The sequence below is a fragment of the Heteronotia binoei genome, chromosome 9 (genome assembly GCF_032191835.1).
Source record: "Heteronotia binoei isolate CCM8104 ecotype False Entrance Well chromosome 9, APGP_CSIRO_Hbin_v1, whole genome shotgun sequence".
NCBI lineage: Eukaryota > Metazoa > Chordata > Lepidosauria > Squamata > Gekkonidae > Heteronotia > Heteronotia binoei.
This window is the reverse complement of record NC_083231.1, coordinates 103,375,218-103,394,580: the sequence shown is the minus strand read 5'-3', so window position 1 is coordinate 103,394,580 and position 19,363 is coordinate 103,375,218. Positions and strand designations below refer to the sequence as shown.

At 49.4% G+C, this 19,363-nt stretch overlaps 1 protein-coding gene across 1 annotated transcript; it reads right to left on the bottom strand.

Annotated features, from left to right (window-relative positions):
- Nucleotides 1-233: 233 nt before the first annotated feature.
- On the bottom strand, nucleotides 234-16,665 carry NKX6-1 (NK6 homeobox 1). The gene is made up of 3 exons (XM_060247349.1): nucleotides 16,050-16,665; nucleotides 13,277-13,449; nucleotides 234-506 (listed from the first exon to the last, which is right to left on the bottom strand). Exons 1-3 carry the CDS (start codon nucleotides 16,663-16,665, stop codon nucleotides 234-236), a joined length of 1,062 nt encoding a protein of 353 aa, XP_060103332.1.
- Between the last annotated feature and the right edge of the window lie 2,698 nt (nucleotides 16,666-19,363).

Here is a 19,363-nt window from a genome sequence, read left to right as displayed (position 1 = left end):
CCAGCCCAGCCTCCCCGGGCTCCTTCTAGCCAGCTGGAGAGGCTGCGAGTCCGTCGGATCTATCCACCACCACCCGGGTGAGAAGAAGAGGGAGCGGCGCGCCAAAGTCCCGGGCAGACGGCGCCGTCCAACCCAGAGTCTCTCGGGCTCCTCCCCGCGGCGGGGCTCCATAGAAAAATAGATCTGTAGGCGCGTCTCAGCGGAGCAGTCCCGTCCCCTTCCGCCGCGGGCGTCTAGGAGGAGCCGTCGGTCTCGGACGTGTGCAGCAGGAGGCTGCTGCTGGCGCTGCCGGCCGCCCCGCCGCCGGTCTTGTGCTTCTTGAGCAGCTGCGTGATCTTCTCGTCGTCGGAGTTGGGGTCCAGGGGCTTGTTGTAGTCGTCGTCCTCCTCCTCGTTCTCCGACGCGCCCTTCAGCCGCTCCGTCTCCGAGTCCTGCTTCTTCTTGGCCGTCGCCATCTCCGCCGCGTGTTTCTTCCGCCACTTGGTCCGCCGGTTCTGGAACCACACCTGAGGAGGAGAGAGGAAGAAGGCTGAACAGAGAGGGACCGGAGGGAAGCGCTCTGGCGACCAGGAGTGGCCACCCCGCAGAACCTCACTCCTCGATCCGGATTAAATTAATCCGGATTAGTTAATCCGAAATGAATTGGGTTAGCCTGGGTAGCTGCATGGCTCTGCGGCAGCAAAAGAAAAGGACCGGCTTCCCACTATCCTTACCTCACTCTCACTCTCCTCTTCTCAGGGGAACTTCCATTTCCACAAGCTGCCCCAAGGCTGCAACTGGCACAGCAGACAAGATCCTCTAAAAACCCAACCAATTTCGCAGGAGACCTTTAATCCTGGTTTAGCCCTGTCCCCAAACTGACATTCTACACTAAAATCATAGAGTCATAGAGCTGGGTTCTCTGATTCTAGTGTAGAATGTCAGTTTGGGCACAGGGCTAAACCAGGATTAAAGGTCTAGTGCGAAATTGGTCCCGGTTTCTGTTTGCTGTGCAAAAAAGGCGAAGCTAGTTGCAGCCGGGGGACAGATCGCATGAAATCCAATGGAAGCCCCGTGGAGAAGAGGAGCGTGAGGGGGGCATAAGGCTAGTGGGGAAGTGGTCAAGGTGAGCCCAGCGGCAGCTTGAAGACTAATGGGTGCTCAGTGAGCCTGATGAAGTCAGTCTACAGATTTTACTTTACTTTACTTTATTCGATTTATTTCATTTTATGTGGCGCAACCTAATGCAATTTGTGGCAAAGCTTTCAGGAGTCACTGAATATCTGAATAAGTAGGGAGTGACTCACCAAAACTCATTGCTTGCCACAAATGTTGTTAGTCTTTCAGGTGCTCCTGGAATCTTGCTCTTTTCTACTGCTGCAGACAGACTAACGTGACTACCCATCTTGACCTAATAAACAGTGTCCAGAAAATGTATTTCTTGCATAGACTGGTTCATTGTCAGGTTGATGGTGGGGTGAAAGTCATTGAAAGTCTGGTGGAATGCATCCAGGGCTTCTTTCTATAGCGCCCCTGTATTCCTGTTTTATTTCGCTTCCACATACCACTCGCCGTCACTTTTCTAAATAAATAAATAAAATTTGAACGGCAAGGCCAAACAGAAAAGTTAATAAACATAACAAAATATTAATTAATAGTATATATAACAAAGTAACCATGGCGGATGCACAAATCACATTTGATTCCCCACTCCTCCACTTGAAGCTGCTGGAATGGCCTTGGGTCAGCCATAGCTCTGGCAGAGGTTGTCCTTGAAAGGGCAGCTGCTGTGACAGCCCTCTCCAGCCCCACCCACCTCACAGGGTGTCTGTTGCGGGGGAGGAAGGTAAAGGAGATTGTGAGCCACCCTGAGACTCTGAGATTTGTAGTGGAGGGCGGGATATAAATCCAATATCTTCTTCTTCTTCCTAGTCTAGGGGTGGCCAAACTGTGGCTCAGGAGCCACATGTGGCCCTTTCACACATATTGAGTGGCTCTCAAAGCCCCCCCCCCCCCCCATCAGCCAGCTTGGAGAAGGCATTTGTCTCTTCCAATCATTTTTCCAAGCCAGCCAACAGCTTGGAGAATGTGTTTAAAGTTAAAGTTGTTTTCTTTCTACCTCTCCCTCCCTCCCCATCTATTTTTGCCTGCCTGCCTTCTGCTCTCAAACATCTGATGTTCATGTCTTGAGGGTCTCAAACCTGATACTTATTCTCTGTGGCTCTTACATTAAGCAAGTTTGGCCACCCCTGGCCCAGTCCAAAACAATAACCACTCCCCTTGCTGACTTATTAGCCAGATTGTTAGGCAAGATAGTTAATGGGTGTTGCATGACTTTTGTATGTGACAATGTTTACTTTCCTGGGTTTCCCCCCTCTATAGTAATAACAGGAACTGATTCAGAGGAATGGTGAAGAGAATGACATATGATCTTGAACAGGCGTCCTCAGGATGGGACCGAGCGTGTCACAGAATCCCACTTGTTTAGCTGCAAGCTCTTACACAGCTCTCCTTTTGGAAGGATGGTCTGCTCATAGGCATGCCCAGAGAGCAAGAGACGGATGCCTTCTTGCATATTTCCTGGGCAGGCCAGCCAGGCCATGAGATGAGGTCATCAGTTGGTGAAGGAGGTTCCCTTTTAAAGCAGCCTCGTGCAATCCTGCTTTTGCTACTTTGGGACCGGCTGGGGGTGGGGTGGGGGGCAGCCAGCGACCAATCGGAAGAAAGGAGTGACTGAGCAGTCATTCTGAACCCCAAAAGCTAACCTCTGCCAGCCTTCTTACAAGGCCGGATTAACAATTAGGTCAAGTAGGCACTGGCCTATGGGCCCCCATGCCCTTAGGGGCCCCAGGCTGTCTCTCCCCCCCCCCATTTTCCCACTGCTTGCAGCCCTCCCAGCCTGCACATGCAGCCAGCAACTGAGCCGCTCTTTGCTTGAATTGCCTGGAGCAGCTGCTGCTGGCGTTGTCACCAAGTTTGCCTCTCTGTGCCTCTCCCCCACAGCTTTGTCAAAGGGGCTTTTGAGAAGGTGCCTGAAAGCTGCCGTGGGGACCATGAGCAGTGGGGAGGGGGTGCTCTGACTGAGATAATTTGAGAGGGGGCCCCCAAGATTTTGCCTAGGGGCCTTCACAAGGTTTAATCTGGCACTGCTTTGATTTTACTTTGATTTTGTTGACAGCTGAATCATTTTAACTTACTTTTAATTCATCCCCAAGAATGTCTCTACAAAAACCCAGTTCAGGAACAAATACCGATTTGAAAAAAAAGGGAAAAAATTCCTTGTTTCAGTCAGCCTAATATGCTCAGGAGTTGCTTGGGAGAAATGTGAGCCCGTAAACGTTGTACATAAACCATCAATAAATAAACCGGTCTATACAGTTTCCTGCCCATTGACTTTTTCACTTAGCCTCTTTGCCATGTGTTTGTTTGTTTGATTTTTATTGGCTTCATTTATACCCCGCCTTCCTCTCCCATGGGGACCCAGAGCTGCTGACGTCATTCTCCTCCTCGCCTCCATTTTATATTCATGACGCCCCTGTGAGGAAGGCTGAAAGTGGGCGACCTGCCCAAGGTCACACAGCAAGCTTCCATGGTGAAGCAAGGATTCAGACCGGGATCCTAGGCCAACGCTCTCTACCCATTGCGCCATGTGGATAATAAAAAGCTTGAAAGAAGAAGAAAACAGATATTTCCCCCCCACCCCACCCCCATCTGAACTATATTGCTCCTCAGTATGCCTTGCCAACCTGGCTCCATTTACAAGCATGGTTTTTACTGGCTCAATGCTTATGGTTGACCGTATTAACCCTGGAGTGGTTGTTAACCTAGATTAAGTACTCTGGGGTGGGGGAAAGACATGTATGCAGCAATGGCAGTCATTCTAAACACAGCATGGCTACCTACCACTTCTACAAGCCTCTGCCTTCTGGTTTGCATCCCAACAAAGACTGAAATGCTTGGATTGGGGGGGGGGGGGGTGCGTATTTTTCTATTTTTGTGCCTGCACCTGGAAGTCATGGTGACCTCTGGTGACTGACCTCTACTGAGGGCCTGGAGGATATTCAGGGAGGTGGCTGAAGAAAGCCTGCTCTGCTTTCCTGGTATTTCAAGGGGGTCTCCCACTCCAGTTCTGGATTTTGACTCTCTTGGTCACATAAAATCAGCAAGCCGATTGCCTGATGCGCAGCCTAGTTTAAAGGAAGCATTTGGATGTGCCTTCAGTTTGATTCCAAGAGTGCAGCGTCTGAGACCAAACGATTAGCACCTTAAGGGAGCCGCATCTGCTGTGAAATCCCCCCCCCCATGGAAAGTAATGGGGGCTGGGAACGGCAAAGCTCTTGCAGGGCTCTTGTTTACTTCGGTTTGGCTTGTGCAGAAAAAACTTCCAGATGAATTGTGTCCTAGAGCAAAAGCAGCTAAACCAAAGTCTTCTTTCTAAAACAAGAACTGATTACATCAACGCCATCCTAAGCATACTTTCCATAGAGAACATTTTCCAGCGTTCCCCACAGAACAGACATCCTCATCACAATTATTATTCCAAAGTCTGAGTCCAGTAGTGCCATCTTTAAGAACAACAAAGTTTAATTCTGTGTATAAGCTTTCGTGCACATAACCATGAAGATACTATACTGCAGCAATGGTTGCAGTCTACATATGTTGATTGTATTATTATCAGGGCTTTTTTTGTAGCAGGAACTCCTTTGCATATTAGGTCACACCCCCTTGATGTAACCAATCCTCCAGGAGCTTACAGGGCTCTTATTACAGGGCCTGCTGTAAACTCTTGGGGGATTGGCTTCATCAGGGGTGTGTGGCCCAATAGGCAAAGGAGTTCCTGCTACAAAAAAGCCCCGATTATTATGATCATCGCGTTGCTGGCATGCCGTTTCTACAAGATTGGAGCATTTGGTCAATGAACTGGTTAGGTTAACTGATTACAGTTGTCTGATTAAAAATGTATCACCAGTTTGTTGTGCAGCAAATAAAAGCAATGATTGTAAATGCTGTTTACAGAAATGGTGAGTGACTCCCTGTAAGCTGTGGAGTCTTGGGAGCAAAAATTCTACTTTGCAATTTACTGGCATTAAAGCTGTGAGTTACCACATAGACGAGTATGCTCTGAGACCATTTCTCCTGAGCTAAGACAAAAACGTGTGAGCCAGAAGCTAAAAAACTGTGAGCTAGCTTGCACAAAATCAGCTTAGAGGGAACACTGGTGACAGGTACAATTTTTGAAGAGTTATTCCCCTCCCCCCAATTCTCTCACACATACACAGGGAATGCCTTTCATAAGATTATGGCAGGCACGATGGGTTTGTAAACTGGACTAGGAACCCAGGCCAAGAGATGCTGGTTCCAATCACTGAGCCAGTCATTTTTCAGTGTCCACTAACATACAGGGTTGTTAGGAAGATAAAGGGGACAATAGCATATGCTGCCTTAACTAACCAAGAGATCAGCATAATAAACCCATAACATTTATCTGTAAAATGTTTGTCATTTTATACAAATTCATGCAAATTTAATCAGTTTCCTGGTTAACTAAATTCACATGGTTAATCAACTAAGATTTCTTTAATTGGGTGACTGTGCTAGTTATTACTGGGACTTCCATAGTTCCTGCTTTCATATTAAGGATCTACCTTTACAACTCTCGATTCCTTCCTTCTTTTTCTCTTTCTCTTTCTCTCTTTCCTATACAGGCCTTTTTTTTTTTTAGCAGGAACACAGTTCTGGCTGGCTTGGTGTCAGGGGTGTGGCCTAATATGCAAATGAGTTCTTGCTGGACTTTTTCCTACCAACCCCCCCCATTCCTATAGATATTTCTTCCGTTCTTTTATACACTCCAAAGCAGATTTACAGACATCCCTCTAGAGGATAAAGGCAGAATTATCTTCTTTCCTTCTGTTGCTGCTGTAGTATGGAGTAGCTGCTATTCCTGTAAAGCAGCTATTATTTTACACAGACAGCCCTTACTGGCATCAGATCTACTGGGCACCCTAGCATAAACACATAGTTGTGGCCAGAGTCCCTTGTGAAGTCTTTTTTCAGGAAAGCATAAGCCCAGAGGATAAAATCTGAAATCTATTCAAAGATCTCTCATTGATTTTAAACATCAGAAAGTGGTCCTATATAATATTATGAATTATCACAGTCAGGTTTTTGACTGGTAGTTGATGTTCTGCAATTTGAGATCCAATCACATTCTTGGGAATTGCAGATGCATCCTTCATAGGATTCTTACTGTTCCAAGCAACACTGTCTTCTGGAGCTGAGCTGGTGTTATTTGTTCAGTGCCCAGAATGTCCAGATGTTCCCCGAGACATGTAGGCACTCCAGGGGCTCCAAGGACAACTGGCACAATGGTCACCTTCTTCTACCAGAGGTGCTCTAACTCTGTTTGAAGGTCTTGGTATTTAACAATCTTCTCCTGTTCTTTCTTTTCTATTCTGTTGTCTCCTGAGACTTCAGTGTAAATTATCCAAACCCTATTTCAAGTAGTAGTAGCAGCAGCAGCAGCAGCAGCAGCAGCAACTGCTGCTGCTGAAGTGTTTAATTATTATTACATCGATACAGGGCTTTTTTTGTAGTGGGAACTCATTTGCATATTAGGCCACACCCTCTGGATGTAGTCAATCCTACTGGAGCTTACAGTAGGTCCTGTACTAAGAACCCTGTAAGCTCTTGGAGGATTGGCTACATCAGGGGTGTGTAGCCTAATATGCAAAGGAGTTCCTGCTACAAAAAAAGCCCTGTGTGGGATAGTAGTTAGAGTCCCAGACAAGGATCTGGAAGACCCTGGGTTTGAATCCCCACTCTGCCATGGAATTTTGCTGGCTGACCTTGGGGCAGTCACACACTCTCAGTCTAATCTACATTGAAGGCTGTTGTGAATATTAAATGGAGGAAAAGAGAATGATGGAACCCACTTTGAGTTCCCATTATGGAGAAAGGCAGGGTATAAATGAAGTCAATAAAATGAAATTTAAAAACCATATCAAAAGCTCAGGAAGAATACTACTGAATATTAACCACAACTTTCCATCAACAATACTGCAATGAAGTCAGCAAGAGCATAACAATAATATCATCACTGCACTTTTTTAAAAAAATGACAAAGATACTGAGATATTCGAGAAAATATCACTAACAGCCATGTGCCACAAATCAGCTCAACCCCAGCTTACTTCCTAACATCAGTATTAGAGACACATTAACACAGGGGTGAAATTCTAGCAGGAGCTCTTGCATATCAGGCCACACACCCCTGATGTAGCCAATCCTCCAAGAGCTTACAAAAAAGAGGGGTGTGTGGCCCAGTATGCAAAGCAGCTCCTGCTGGAATTCCACCCCTGCTTAGAGTATTCTGCTTAGAGTATACCACCCCTGCTTAGAGCATACCACACTGTAGTATTTTTTCTTGTAGAGACAGGGATTCTGGTACCACTTTGGAAGTGTGCTGGAATTGCATAAAACCAACAGAAAATGGAATGAAGTTAATCAGAGGCACCGCTAATCACACAGCAAAAAGCAACTTGTGTGATTGTCACCAGTGAAGTCACTGTGCCATTATTATAGTGACAGCTTTGTTACCAGGGGACTGTCAGTCTAAAAATTTAAATTGCAACCCTAAACAGGAGTCTCCCATATGCACCACTGATGCTGTGCCTCTCTCGGTGTCTCCCTGTTGACATCACATCACATGTGAGCCCCACAAAATGGAATGCGTGTCTTTTGATATGCAAAGGGATGTGCATTCCCATCTAGAGGTGCCCTCTTTAAATACAGAGATGTAACTTCCCTTAGGATCAATAGGATTTCACTCCACATAAATAAGGTTACGATTGCGCTGGTGTCCTTAGCCATTATTTATTATCACCACCTTGAGTATTACTGGTAGCCAATCTCATCAGTATATCTAATCATTTACTTCCACTACCGTTACTCTTAGACATTGTTAATTGACTATGTGCATGTTATTTATTTGCTAAGGAAGAAAAATTTATACCCAGACCTGGTTGGCCCAGGCTAGCCTAGTCTTGCCATACCTTGGAAGCTAAAGAGCACGGCTAGCCCTAGACTGTCTGACAACCTAGGCAAGGCTAACTTCTGGCACACACGCACACACTGATAATGTCACGGAGTCGTATGGTGGTCACCCAACAGGGAGGGATGGTGGCTGAGTGGTAGAGCATCTGCTTGGGAAGCAGAAGGTCCCAGGTTCAATCCCCGGCATCTCCAAAAAAGGGTCCAGGCAAATAGGTGTGAAAAAACTCAGCTTGGGACCCTGGAGAGCCGCTGCCAGTCTAAGTAGACAATACTGACTTTGATGGACCAAGGGTCCATAAGGCAGCTTCATATGTTCATATAATTCGGTGCTCCCAAAAGACTGGTACTCTAGACAATCCTAGTAAGGAGGATTGGCTCTGGCTAGTATAGGGATGGGAGACCACCACAGAAGTCCTCTATGTGGAGGAAGGCAAACCGCTCCTGATCATCTCTTGCCTTGAAAACCCCAAAAACATGTAAAGTTTTATGCAAACTACTTCACATGTATATTGTCACAAATCTTATAAAAATGCAAGCAAATCACTGACAGTGCTATTAATAAATCTATCGCTGTATGAATGCCAGTAATATTACATTAGCTCCAGTGATTGCTGTTTAATAATGATGATGATGATAATAGTAATAATAATAATAACAATAATAATAATCAGCACACAGTTGTTAACAGCCCCTTACTTATAAGCACTTTGGACTAGGAACATGCATTGGCTTTGTGGTACTGTCACTAGCCTGTCTTCAAACAATGCATAGCATTCAGAAAATACAGCTCATTTTAAGAAATAAAATGTTAGCCTGTTGGAACTGCAGATCAGAGGCTGTGTTTTAAAGTACTTATTACATAAAATAATTGGAATGCTTACTGCATTTTGAGTTATAGCTTCACAGTTCTTTGGAATGTGTGTTGGTGTTGTGGGAAATTCTTGGTTTTGAACCTCAGACTTCCCCCCCAGCCGTATTTATTCACATCCTTTCAACCCTTCCTTTCCTGGGCTGTATCTCCTTTACTACACTTCTAAGTCTGAAAGTTCCTTGGGGCAGAGACCTGTTTCCTCCCCCACCCCCCTGTTATGCAGAAAAGAACCAGGTAGGTGGCTGCCCTGTTTTAAAATACAATTATGATAACCATTCACCTTTTAAGCACTTTTAAATTCCATATGCTTCAACAGCCGCCCTATCTATTTTGCTTAGCCTTCTTTTGGGGGAACTGATGGCATTCAAAAGGGTTTAACTTTGCTTAGGTGATGCCCAACTAACCTGGATTCCTGTCCCCACTAACGTCTTAATTAAAGGGATTTCACATGCACAGCTGTTTGTTTCGGCTGTTTATTATCATTCCTTATAGCAGGAATCTTCGTTTATTCAACCCTATACAGTTATTTTGCTTCAATCTCAATGGCTTAAGCATCCACAAGGTACACAGGACTGCAGACCAAATACTGAATCCTAAGATGTCCTTATTTTTTTTTCACTCTGCATTTCCTTCTTTTCTCCCTCTTACTTACTTTCCAGATGCCTCCCACCATCCTTGCACACTTTAATCCAGACTTTTAAAAAGTGTGCATCAAGAGTGACCCCCGCCCCCTCATCTATGCCGTGAAAATAAGGAACACCCCCCCTAGTTATTTGTCATTGCTGTGCTTCAGTGTAATTCAGAGTGAACGCCATCACCATGTGCTTCTAAAAGAGAGAGGAAAGGGGTGGAAACAAGTTTGACCAATTAGATCCAAGTTCAGCCCTCTTCCCACCCCCCACCCCCTTCATTTTGCATGCTTGCTTCTTCTGTTTTGTAATTTGGGAGTGTGTTTGTTCTATTTTTAAGGCTGAACTGCTTCTCTATATAATTAATACTGCCCTCCCCCTTCCCCATCTTATGCAAACCATCTTGGTGGAACTTCAACCTGGCTTCCTTCCCAAACAGTCCTCCCAATCCCCAGAAACACGACGGCATTGAAGGCTACACTTCGGCATGCTCTGCCTTCGAAGCAACACGGAAACTCTACACTCATTTGCACGCATCAGATCGAACATAAGCCCCTTTCTGTCATCAATGAAACTAGCCTCCAAGTAAAAGTGCAGGCGACTTCAACCTTATTTTGAAGGAAAGCCCATTGGACACAATGGAATGCACTTTAGGGTAAGGAGCTGATATGTTCACCTCTCCTTTCCCAGATGAATTAAGCTGGGCTACTTCTGCTACACTTGATGCAAAATAATACGAAGGAGCTCAAGCCAGGAAAAAGCTAGTCCTTTCAATTCCCATTGAAAACAATCAAATTTTGACAGGTTTATTAAAAACTCTCCCCCCCCATCGATCCCCTGTGTGTCAAAATCTGTCCCAGTCAAAAGTGTAACTGCAGCCAGAATAATTTTTGCCAAACACTGGAAAAAGAAAGAAGTACCAACTATAGAAGAATTGACACAGAAAATATAGAAACAGCTGAAATGGAGGTTGACAGACATTTTAAATGATAAACCTAAGCAAGAAGCGTTGGAGAGATGTCCTTTCTTTGAATGGATAAAGAAAAATGGGAATTTTTTATAGAGTTTTAAGGTGTTGAAATGTTATAGTATAGAAGTCTACCACCTATGGGTTGAAAGAGAGTGAAGACGTGTACAATATCTTCTCATCCCTCATCCCCCCCCTTTCCCTCTTCCCCTTCCCTCACCGTTTTTACCCCTGATCATATTCATAATTACAATAAAAAAATTTTGAAACAAAAAGTGGGTTGTCTAGCAACTGATCAATACTTTCTTCCTACTCTGCCCAAAGATTTGAATCTCCTGACCGGCAAAAACTAGATGATGATGATGGTGATGATGAGGATGGTGATGATGATGAAGAAGAAGAAGAAGAAGAAGAAGAAGAAGAAGAAGAAGAAGAAGAAGAAGAAGAAGAAGAAGAAGAAGAAGAAGAAGAAGAAGAAGAAGAATCGTCAGAGTCAGATATTTGACTGGTAGATCGTGTTCTGCAGTTTGAGATCCAGCCAAGTTCTTGGAAATTGCATAATAATAATAATAATAATAATAATAATAATAATAATAATAATAATAATAATAATAATAATAATAATAATAATAATAATAATAATAATAATAATAATAATAATTCAGTGTTCTGGGCTGTATCTCCTTTACCACACTTCTATTCCGCTCAGATATGAAGAAAGAAACCCTCCATTTACAATAAACATTTCCTTTCTAGCTATTTTATATATATCACCTCTCTCCACAGTAAGTGGGTGGCTTCTTGCTTCTGTTAAGCAAGGCTGTACTAATTTATTCACAGCCTTTTGGACATATTTACATTGACAAATGAGGGTCTCCAAGATAACTCCAGGAAGAAGAGACGATTCGTAAAGGGATCCTCTCCCTCCCGCTTTTACACACACACACACAACCTGCTCAGCTACATTTGTTCCAAAGGACGTCTAGAGAATTTTCTCTTTGGGGGAAAAAAGGGGACGGGGGAGAATAACCGGTTCTCCCCCTGTCTAATCCACTTGACAGGTCTGCCTAGTTCTCCATTGAGATCAACACATTCAAGGGTGGCGGGAGGGCTTTGTGAGCCGCCTTATCTACTTTTATGCTTGTTAACTCCATTCTGGTCCCATTCAGAAAAAGGTCTCTTCGGTTCACCCTATTGTGAGGTTTCAGACATGCGCGTAAAAGGGGGGGGGGGCGGAGAGAGAGCACAGCGATCATCTATCTAACCCCAGTTAGACTCTGTAAAATGTTGTCGATTTCAATGGGGAGAAATGAATTTCCTGGCTTGGGTTTTCCTCTGTCCAAATCTGTGATCCACAAACCAAAAGGGCAAGATTCAATGCCAGCGACATAGACTTTGCTAGTCTCGAAACCGAAACTGATAATGCAGCCGTGTCCTGTAGACAGAGAAGAAGGCATTTTGCAGGATCCTAAGCAGCAGCATCCTAAATATTATCGCTATATGACCAATCTGCTGATAAAGAGCCAGGCTCCCTCGTGCAACCTACAAACCTTTGGGGCCTCTGAAGAAATGCTGGCTATGGGTTAAGGGATGCCTGGAAAAATTCGGGTCTAGACCTATTTGAAATAAACAAACAAGCAAATAGCTTTTCTGCTCGTGCCATTCTCCAGGAGAGGCTTCAGGTCGCGACTTGCAATTTCCAGCAAGCTTCTTTTTTGCCGGCTGCTTTGGAATCGGTCAGTGTATTCCAGCCCCTGTGCCAAACCACCTTTTGGGGGGAAGTTTTGGATCGAGCTCTTCAGACGATTTCACCAGCACCACCAACCCTGGGGGTGACATTTCAAATGACTCTGAAACCCTTTACCCTGAAGACTTTCTACTCGAGTTGACACCCCAAAGTCCCCCAGGCTTCTGGATATTTTGGGGGGAAGGATTAAACTTTTTGCATGGGAACATATTTCAGACTGAGGGTGGAGAAGAGCGTCAGATTAATTTAGAAAGAAGGCAGACCTGGTCATAATCGTATCATCGCTCGTTTAAACTGGAAGATAAACGGTCCAAACTTGGGGTCGGGACAAGTGGATTTGATAGTATGACCCTGTGTTTGTACACTGGAAACTGCAAAGAGGAGGGCCATGATAATTGTCAGTCAGATATCTAACTGGCAGACACTGTTCTGCAAGCAGAGATCCAGCTAAATTCTTGGGAATTGCGGATTCTTACTGTTCCAAGCAACACTGTATTATTATTATTATTATTATTATTATTATTATTATTATTATTATTATTATTATTATTATTATTATTATTATTATTAGAAGTAGTAGTAGTAGTATCACCATCATCTAAATATTGTCCTCTTGGAACAATTTGCTCCCGAAGAGAACACATTTATTTATTCAACTCTATACTTATTTATTTTGTGGATTTCTATTCCGCCCTACCCCGTGAAGGGGCTCAGGGCGGATTACAACAAAACCAACTACAGTTAAAAAGCAGTCAACCAGCAATTCAATGAATTAAAACAATTAAAACCATCTGGCTTCCGAGCAGGAGACAAACTGATTCAAAGCAGTGGCGTTTTCGCAGACATTTGGAAAGTTTCGGGCCCCGGCGCTGGTTTCTAAAAGCAGCCTCGATCTCCACCAAGAGCCGGCGCCCTTTGGTGAGAAAAGGGAATGGGGGGTGGGGGGGGGAGGCGGCTTCCTTTTGGTCGGGCTTGGGTTCCCTCCCGTGTTCAAGCCCAGCCCTGCAAGGGGACCGTCATTCTCCTCTCACCTTGACTTGGCTCTCCGTCATGCCCAGCGAGTAAGCCAGCCTGGCTCTTTCCGGGCCGGCCAAATACTTGGTTTGCTCAAAAGTCTTTTCCAAGGCGAAGATCTGCTGTCCGGAGAAGGTCGGTCGGGTGTGTTTCCTTTTGCCGTCTTTGTCCAGCAAAATCGAGCCTTGGTCTGGAGAACAGGGACGAAGAGAGGAAAGAGAAGGAACTGGGTTTTGTGGGGTTGGGTTTGTTTTTTTTAAAGTAAAATAAAAACAGCGTAAAATTTTGCGCATGTGATTTTGGAGAAACCAAGCACGCCTTAAATAAAATAATGATGGGGGGGGGGGGAGAATCTCCAGTGGGAAATGAAGATGTTGCGTGCATCAAAAGGGTCTGGGTTCCCTCTTTATAGTCTGAGAACCTAGGCTGGCAATTGAAAGGACGGCTTAAATTCATTCCTTTAAAATGATTCTTCTTAAGAAAACTTAAGAGCTTAAGAACCGGGCCTCACTCTCTTCGTCTCCCCCTTTCGTTTCCTTTACTTTCTTGCAGAACGCGGTGACCGTGAAGAAAGAACGAAGGAAATCAGATAATCTATCACTGTTACTAAACTTAACGGAGCCTTTCTGTATCCGAAATGTATTCGATTTTTAAAAATCCCCTAGAAAAATAAATGTTTAAAAAAAAATCAAAACAATTTTTTTAAAAATAATACAGAGCCGAATGGTGCAGGAAATACTTTCCGCAACAAGGGTTCCTTTCGCTCCGAATTGACATTCTCCCGTTCACACGGACCGCCTCTAAAGAGACCCTCCGAAATGCGTTCTAAATGGAAGTTACGATTTCTCTTGGACGAGGCGAGCCCCGCGGTCAAAATCCAGCAACGGGAAAAGCCGCCCGCAGACCCTTCCAGAGAACCGCTCGCAAGGCTGATCCCCGTGGAGGTTCCCGTTTTATTTACTCCCGAGTCGTTTTGCGTACAGCTGCAGCCTGGAGCCCTTCGCCCGGCTCTGTTCGCCAATGGAGCGGCCGCCTTCCAAAACCCAGGGAGGGGTTTCCCTTTCAGAAAACGCGGCTGCCGGCTGGGGACAACTTTCGTTTGGAAGAAAACATCCCCAGCTCTGCAACTCGACAGACTGCAAAGGGGACTCCGGAAACGTCTTGCTTTTGAAAAGCATCCTTTGCCCAGCCACCCAGGGCCCGAGGACAAGCGCGCTCAAGAACTACCGGCGACAGCAAGAGCGGCCCGCACACCGCTCCGAGGCTCCTGCGGCCTGGGCGAGAGGAGAGGCCTTGAGGCAGCCGCTCTCCGGGATGCTGCGAGCCCCGCAGCCAACTACAGCTTCGAAAACCCCCCAACGAGTTGATGAAGAGCGTTGGGGCTGCTGCTACTCCACGCGCGCGCGCAGAGAGCTGGGGCTGCTACTCCACGAGTTCTCTTGTCCCTTTACCAAAGGACACTTAGAAGTCGCCCCCCTCCCCCCCAAAAATGCAGACGTGGGTAGAGAGTAACCCCGTTACAATGCCCTGCAAGGCCTCTTACGCACCCCCGCCCCGAAAATGCCACGGGTTTTAATGTCTGCGGGAATCTGGTTCGGATCTGACGCCCCAAGGCCGCGTCACAAGAGGCCCCACGGAAGAAAGCAGGGCAGGGAATACAAAATCATGGCCTTTCCTTTTCCTCCGGGTTCTTGGCAGGTTGATGCTTCCCTGCCTTCTAGTGGGGGGAAGATCAGGGCAGAAAGTGGAAGGGAGACCCCTGAAGCGGGGGGCCCACTGATGCGTTCCTGCTCCCAGGTCCAAGAGGAAAGGGGAGAGAAGAGACAGAATGTGGGGCTCCGTGTCCAATGAAGACAGGAGGGAAAGGCAGGGGACAATTGAGCGGGGGGGGGGGAGAGGGGGCACTGGAGGTTGCGGGGGTTCCCCACGGTGTCCAGAGGCGGGCTGCAGGCCTTTAGGGGTCTGGGAGGGCTAATGATTTGCGGGTGCCCATTCGAGGGGGCAGTGAGCGCCTACTGAAGGAGCTTGGAAGAAAGGCTATCAGGGAATGTAAGGCGGGGGAATCTAGAGAGATCAGTGCCAGTGTTCCCTCTAAGCTGAGTTAGTGTGAGCTAGCTCATAGGGTTTTTCGTTCCCGGCCCACCCAGTTTTGTCTTCGCTCAGGAAAGAGGGCCCCGGAGCAAGCTAATTCATGCCCGTAGCCAAATCGCCCGCTCACAACTCGCACGCCAGTAGCTCACGAAGTAGGATTTTTGCTGACAAGACTCCTCAGCTCAGAGGGAGGGAACGTTGGTCAGGCCACGAAGTTAGAGACACCAGGGAAGCCAGCAATGGGATGTGGCCTGAGAATGGAGGCAGCCTTGGCACTTTAAGGCTGCGATCACCCGCACTAAACGATGCACTTTCGATGCCCTTCCCTACTGGATTTCCCTTGTGTGACCTGGCCTCATCCCGTTGGAAAGTGGATGGAAAGTGCATTATTTCCTGTGCCTGATCTCAGGAGAGGGCATCGCTAAACAGTGCACTTTGGATGCCCTTTCCCACTGGATTTGACTTGTGCGGCCTGGCCTAACCCTGTTGGAAAGTGGACGGAAAGCGCATTATTTCGTGTGCCCGACCTCAGGAGTGGGCACCGCTGGAGGCCCTTTCCCACTGTTTTTTTGACTTGTGCGGCCTGGCCTAACCCAGTTGGAAAGTGCAGGGTTTCGGGTGCGGGATCTCAGCGCGCCTGGATGCCCTTTCCGGCTGGCTTGGACGTGTGCGGCGGGGCGGGGCGGGGCGGCTACTCACGCGGCGTGCAGGCGAGGCGGGCGTCCCTCCAGGGGGGGCTCTGCATGACCCCGGGCCAGAAGATGGGGGTCCTGCCGGGCAGCTCGGCCAGGGGCTTGGGGTAGCGTCCCACGGCGGCCACGGCGGCGGCGGCGGCGCTGGGGCTGAAGTAGAGGGCGGGCGGCGGCGGCGGCGGCGGCGGGCTGAGGCTGCTGAAGCGCGGCAGGCCGGCGAGGAGGCCGGCGGCGGCGGCGGCGGCGGCGGGCGAGGCGGAGGCGGCGGCGGCGGCTGCGGGGGGCATGGAGGGCCGGCTGAGGATGTCGTTGATGCCGTGCGGGGTGGCGGCCAGGAGCTGCTGCTGCTGCTGCTGCTGCTGCGCGGGGAGGGCGCCGGGGTTGGGCGGCTTGAGGGCGGCGGGCGTGGGGGAGCCCAGGGGCGGCGAGGGCGAGGCGGAGGCGGAGGAGGCGGCCGAGGAGGAGGAGGCGGAGGAGAGGGCGGCGGGGGGCAGCGGGTAGGCGGCGGCCGGGTAGAGGGGGGTCTTCATCTCGGCCATGCTGTGCAGGGCGGCCAGCGGCGGGCTGCTGAGCAGGAAGGCGCTCTGCCGGGGGCTGCCATCCATCTGCCCCACCGCCAGCATCCCCGCGCCGGGCGGCCGGCCTCCGAGGGGGCGCACCGGGAAGGCCCCCGCGGCGCTACCGGGGGCGGGCAGGGGAGCGGTCGGGGCGCTGGGCTTGGGAGACGGGCAGGGCCAGCGGCGAGGCCCAGCTTCGGGGGTCGCTGCGCGGGCTGCCCGCTTTGGGGGCTCAGAAGGGAAGGCTCGGCGTCGGCTGGGAGGGGTCCCCGAGCGGCTGGCTCCCTCTTTGGAGAGCGCAGAGAGGCTGGGATCCCGGGCAGGAGAAGGAGCGGGAGAGAAAGTGGCCCGGAGCTTGGAAAGTGGATGAGGAGAGATGGGGGGGGGGGGCTGTCCAGGGGTCTCTCTGCCCGGGGATGAAGCCCTAGAGACGCTCTGGGCCCGGCGCCTTCTCCGACCCGCTCTTTCTAACGTTGCAGAAAGGGAGAGAAAGAGGGGGGCGTGGGGGGCTGCTGGGAAAGGGGGGTGGTGCGCCCGGGGAAGGGCTGCATCTGGGAGGACTGGAAGGAGGAGCTGAGCCTTCGGGGGCTAAAGGAAGCAAGCGGTGAGGGGCTCTCTGAGTGAGTGGGGGGAGGCTGGCTCTCCCCAGGGGTACCCGGAGAGAGGCCTCCTTGGGGATCGGGCGTCCCCCCCTGCAGGAGCAAAGGGCGCGTTGGGATAGGAAAGTGCAACTCGAAGGAAATGCCCAAGGAAGAGGATTTAAGGAAATTGAGGGATACGGGCAGCGGGGTGGGGGGGCTGATGCTCTGCCAGAACTGGGGGTATGGGGCGCCTCCAGAAAGGCCTCCGCGTTTTTCTTTTCTTGCTTCTTCCTCCCTCCTCGCCGCCAGGGAACGTGGGTTGAAGCGAGCTTTCCAAAAGTCTCTCCCTCCTGCAGACGGGGGAAACAGCCCCCAAAGGTCACCTTCCCGGGAAACAGAAATCCCCTCGCCCCCCGCTCAGGGGAGAGCCACCCAGCCGCTGCGAGCGCCGGAAGCCCCTTCTCGGGCAAAGATCTCCAACTCCAGCCTCCTAGACGGCTTGCGGGGGCCCGGAGTGGTCTCCTCTCCCTCTGGGCATAAAATCTTCCCGCTCCGAAGAAGAAGAAGAAAATCGCCCCCGCCGGGACCTCCGCGCCGCCTCCAAAGAAGATCTCCCTTCTCCTGGGAACCCGCGACGCTTCTCCTTCGGCCGTCTAAACGCGACCGAGTCCGGAGCCGCTCGGCTTCTCTCTCCTCGCTCCTAGCGCGCCGCCGGCTGTTCGACGGCTCTGGAGTCCCCCTCCCGACTCGGAACCTCCGTTTCCCAAGTGGGCGCTGCGCTCCCCTCTCCTTCCTCGGATCTGGCTCGGCCGCGGCTCTCTCTGTCTGCCGGCGCCTTCCCTTCGCTCCCTCTCTCTCCCGGACAGATCAGGCCCGGCCCCTCAAAGGTGATAAAACATCCCCATCCCTCCCGCTCTCCTGGAGCTATAAAGGGGGCACGGCAAGAACTTTGGAGAGGCGTCCAGAAACAGGCGGCGGCGGAAGGAGGGGCGCAGCCGGGCTCCCGCTTCCTTATAGGACCGGCTTTCTTGGGGGGGGGGGAGGCTGGAGAGAGAGAGAGAGGGGGCCAGAGAGCGCTGCGTTGCGCAGCCAGCCCCTCCCTCCCCCAAAGGGGCGGGGCTGCTCAGGCTCCTCATTTGCATATTGAGCGCGGACCCCGCGAAGTCGAAACCCTGGAGGAGACCCGCTGGGAAAAGAGCCCAGGAAAGGAAACCTTGGGGGGGGGGGGGGAGAAAAAGAAGAAAAGGAGAGGGGGGGCGATTTGTGCAAAACGCGTCTGGAAACTACAGCCAATCGATGGGGGGGGGGTGCGTTCTGGAGTGTGCGTGCCAGCAGCGCGCCTGATATAGACCAATTATAACTCCGAATTAAAAGACAGAGATTTGCCTCCCCTTCTTTTCCCATTCAAAGCCAACCGCATCCCAGCCCTGCTCTGAAAGCCCTACGAAGCGCCATATGGGGCATCCCCAAGGAAACGGAATTTGTTACTCCTTAAACAAACCTATAGAGAAGCTCCAAGACAGCCCCCCGGCCCCCTCCCCGCGCCCGCCTTTGAATACTGCCGCACGCCCCCCTCCCCTCCCCCCCCCCGCTTCGGCCAGGCTTTCCCCTTTCATTCCCTTCTCCTCTGTGAAGCCTGTTTAAGCTGTCCGGGGATGCGCGGTGGGGGTGGTTCCCGTTATAATAACTGTATTTACCCAATATTAACTGCAGGTCAACCGCGGGCAACTGCGCATCGGCTCACGGGGGGTGGGGAGGGGGGCGAAATGCTATATTTAGGAGCGCCCTGTTGGTTCTTTCTCTTCCCCCCCCTCACCTTCCTCCACCATCCCGAGATTAAAACAAAACACTTCATTTGCACAGAATAAGCAAAGTTTAAAAGTTGGGGACCTGCCGCAGACACAACGACGTCTGTTTTTTTAAAAATAATACAAAAAGTCCAGACAAAGCAGTTTGGGTTAGTAAGAAAGCGATGGGTCATATTAGCTTCTTTCTTTCTTTCTTTCTTTCTTTCTTTCTTTCTTTCTTTCTTTCTTTCTTTCTTTCTTTCTTTCTTTCTTTCTTTCTTTCTTTCTTTCTTTCTTTCTTTCTTTCTTTCTTCCTTCCTTCCTTCCTTCCTTCCTTCCTTCCTTCCTTCCTTCCTTCCTTCCGATTCTCACTATGACCTCTTATCTTGGCAACCC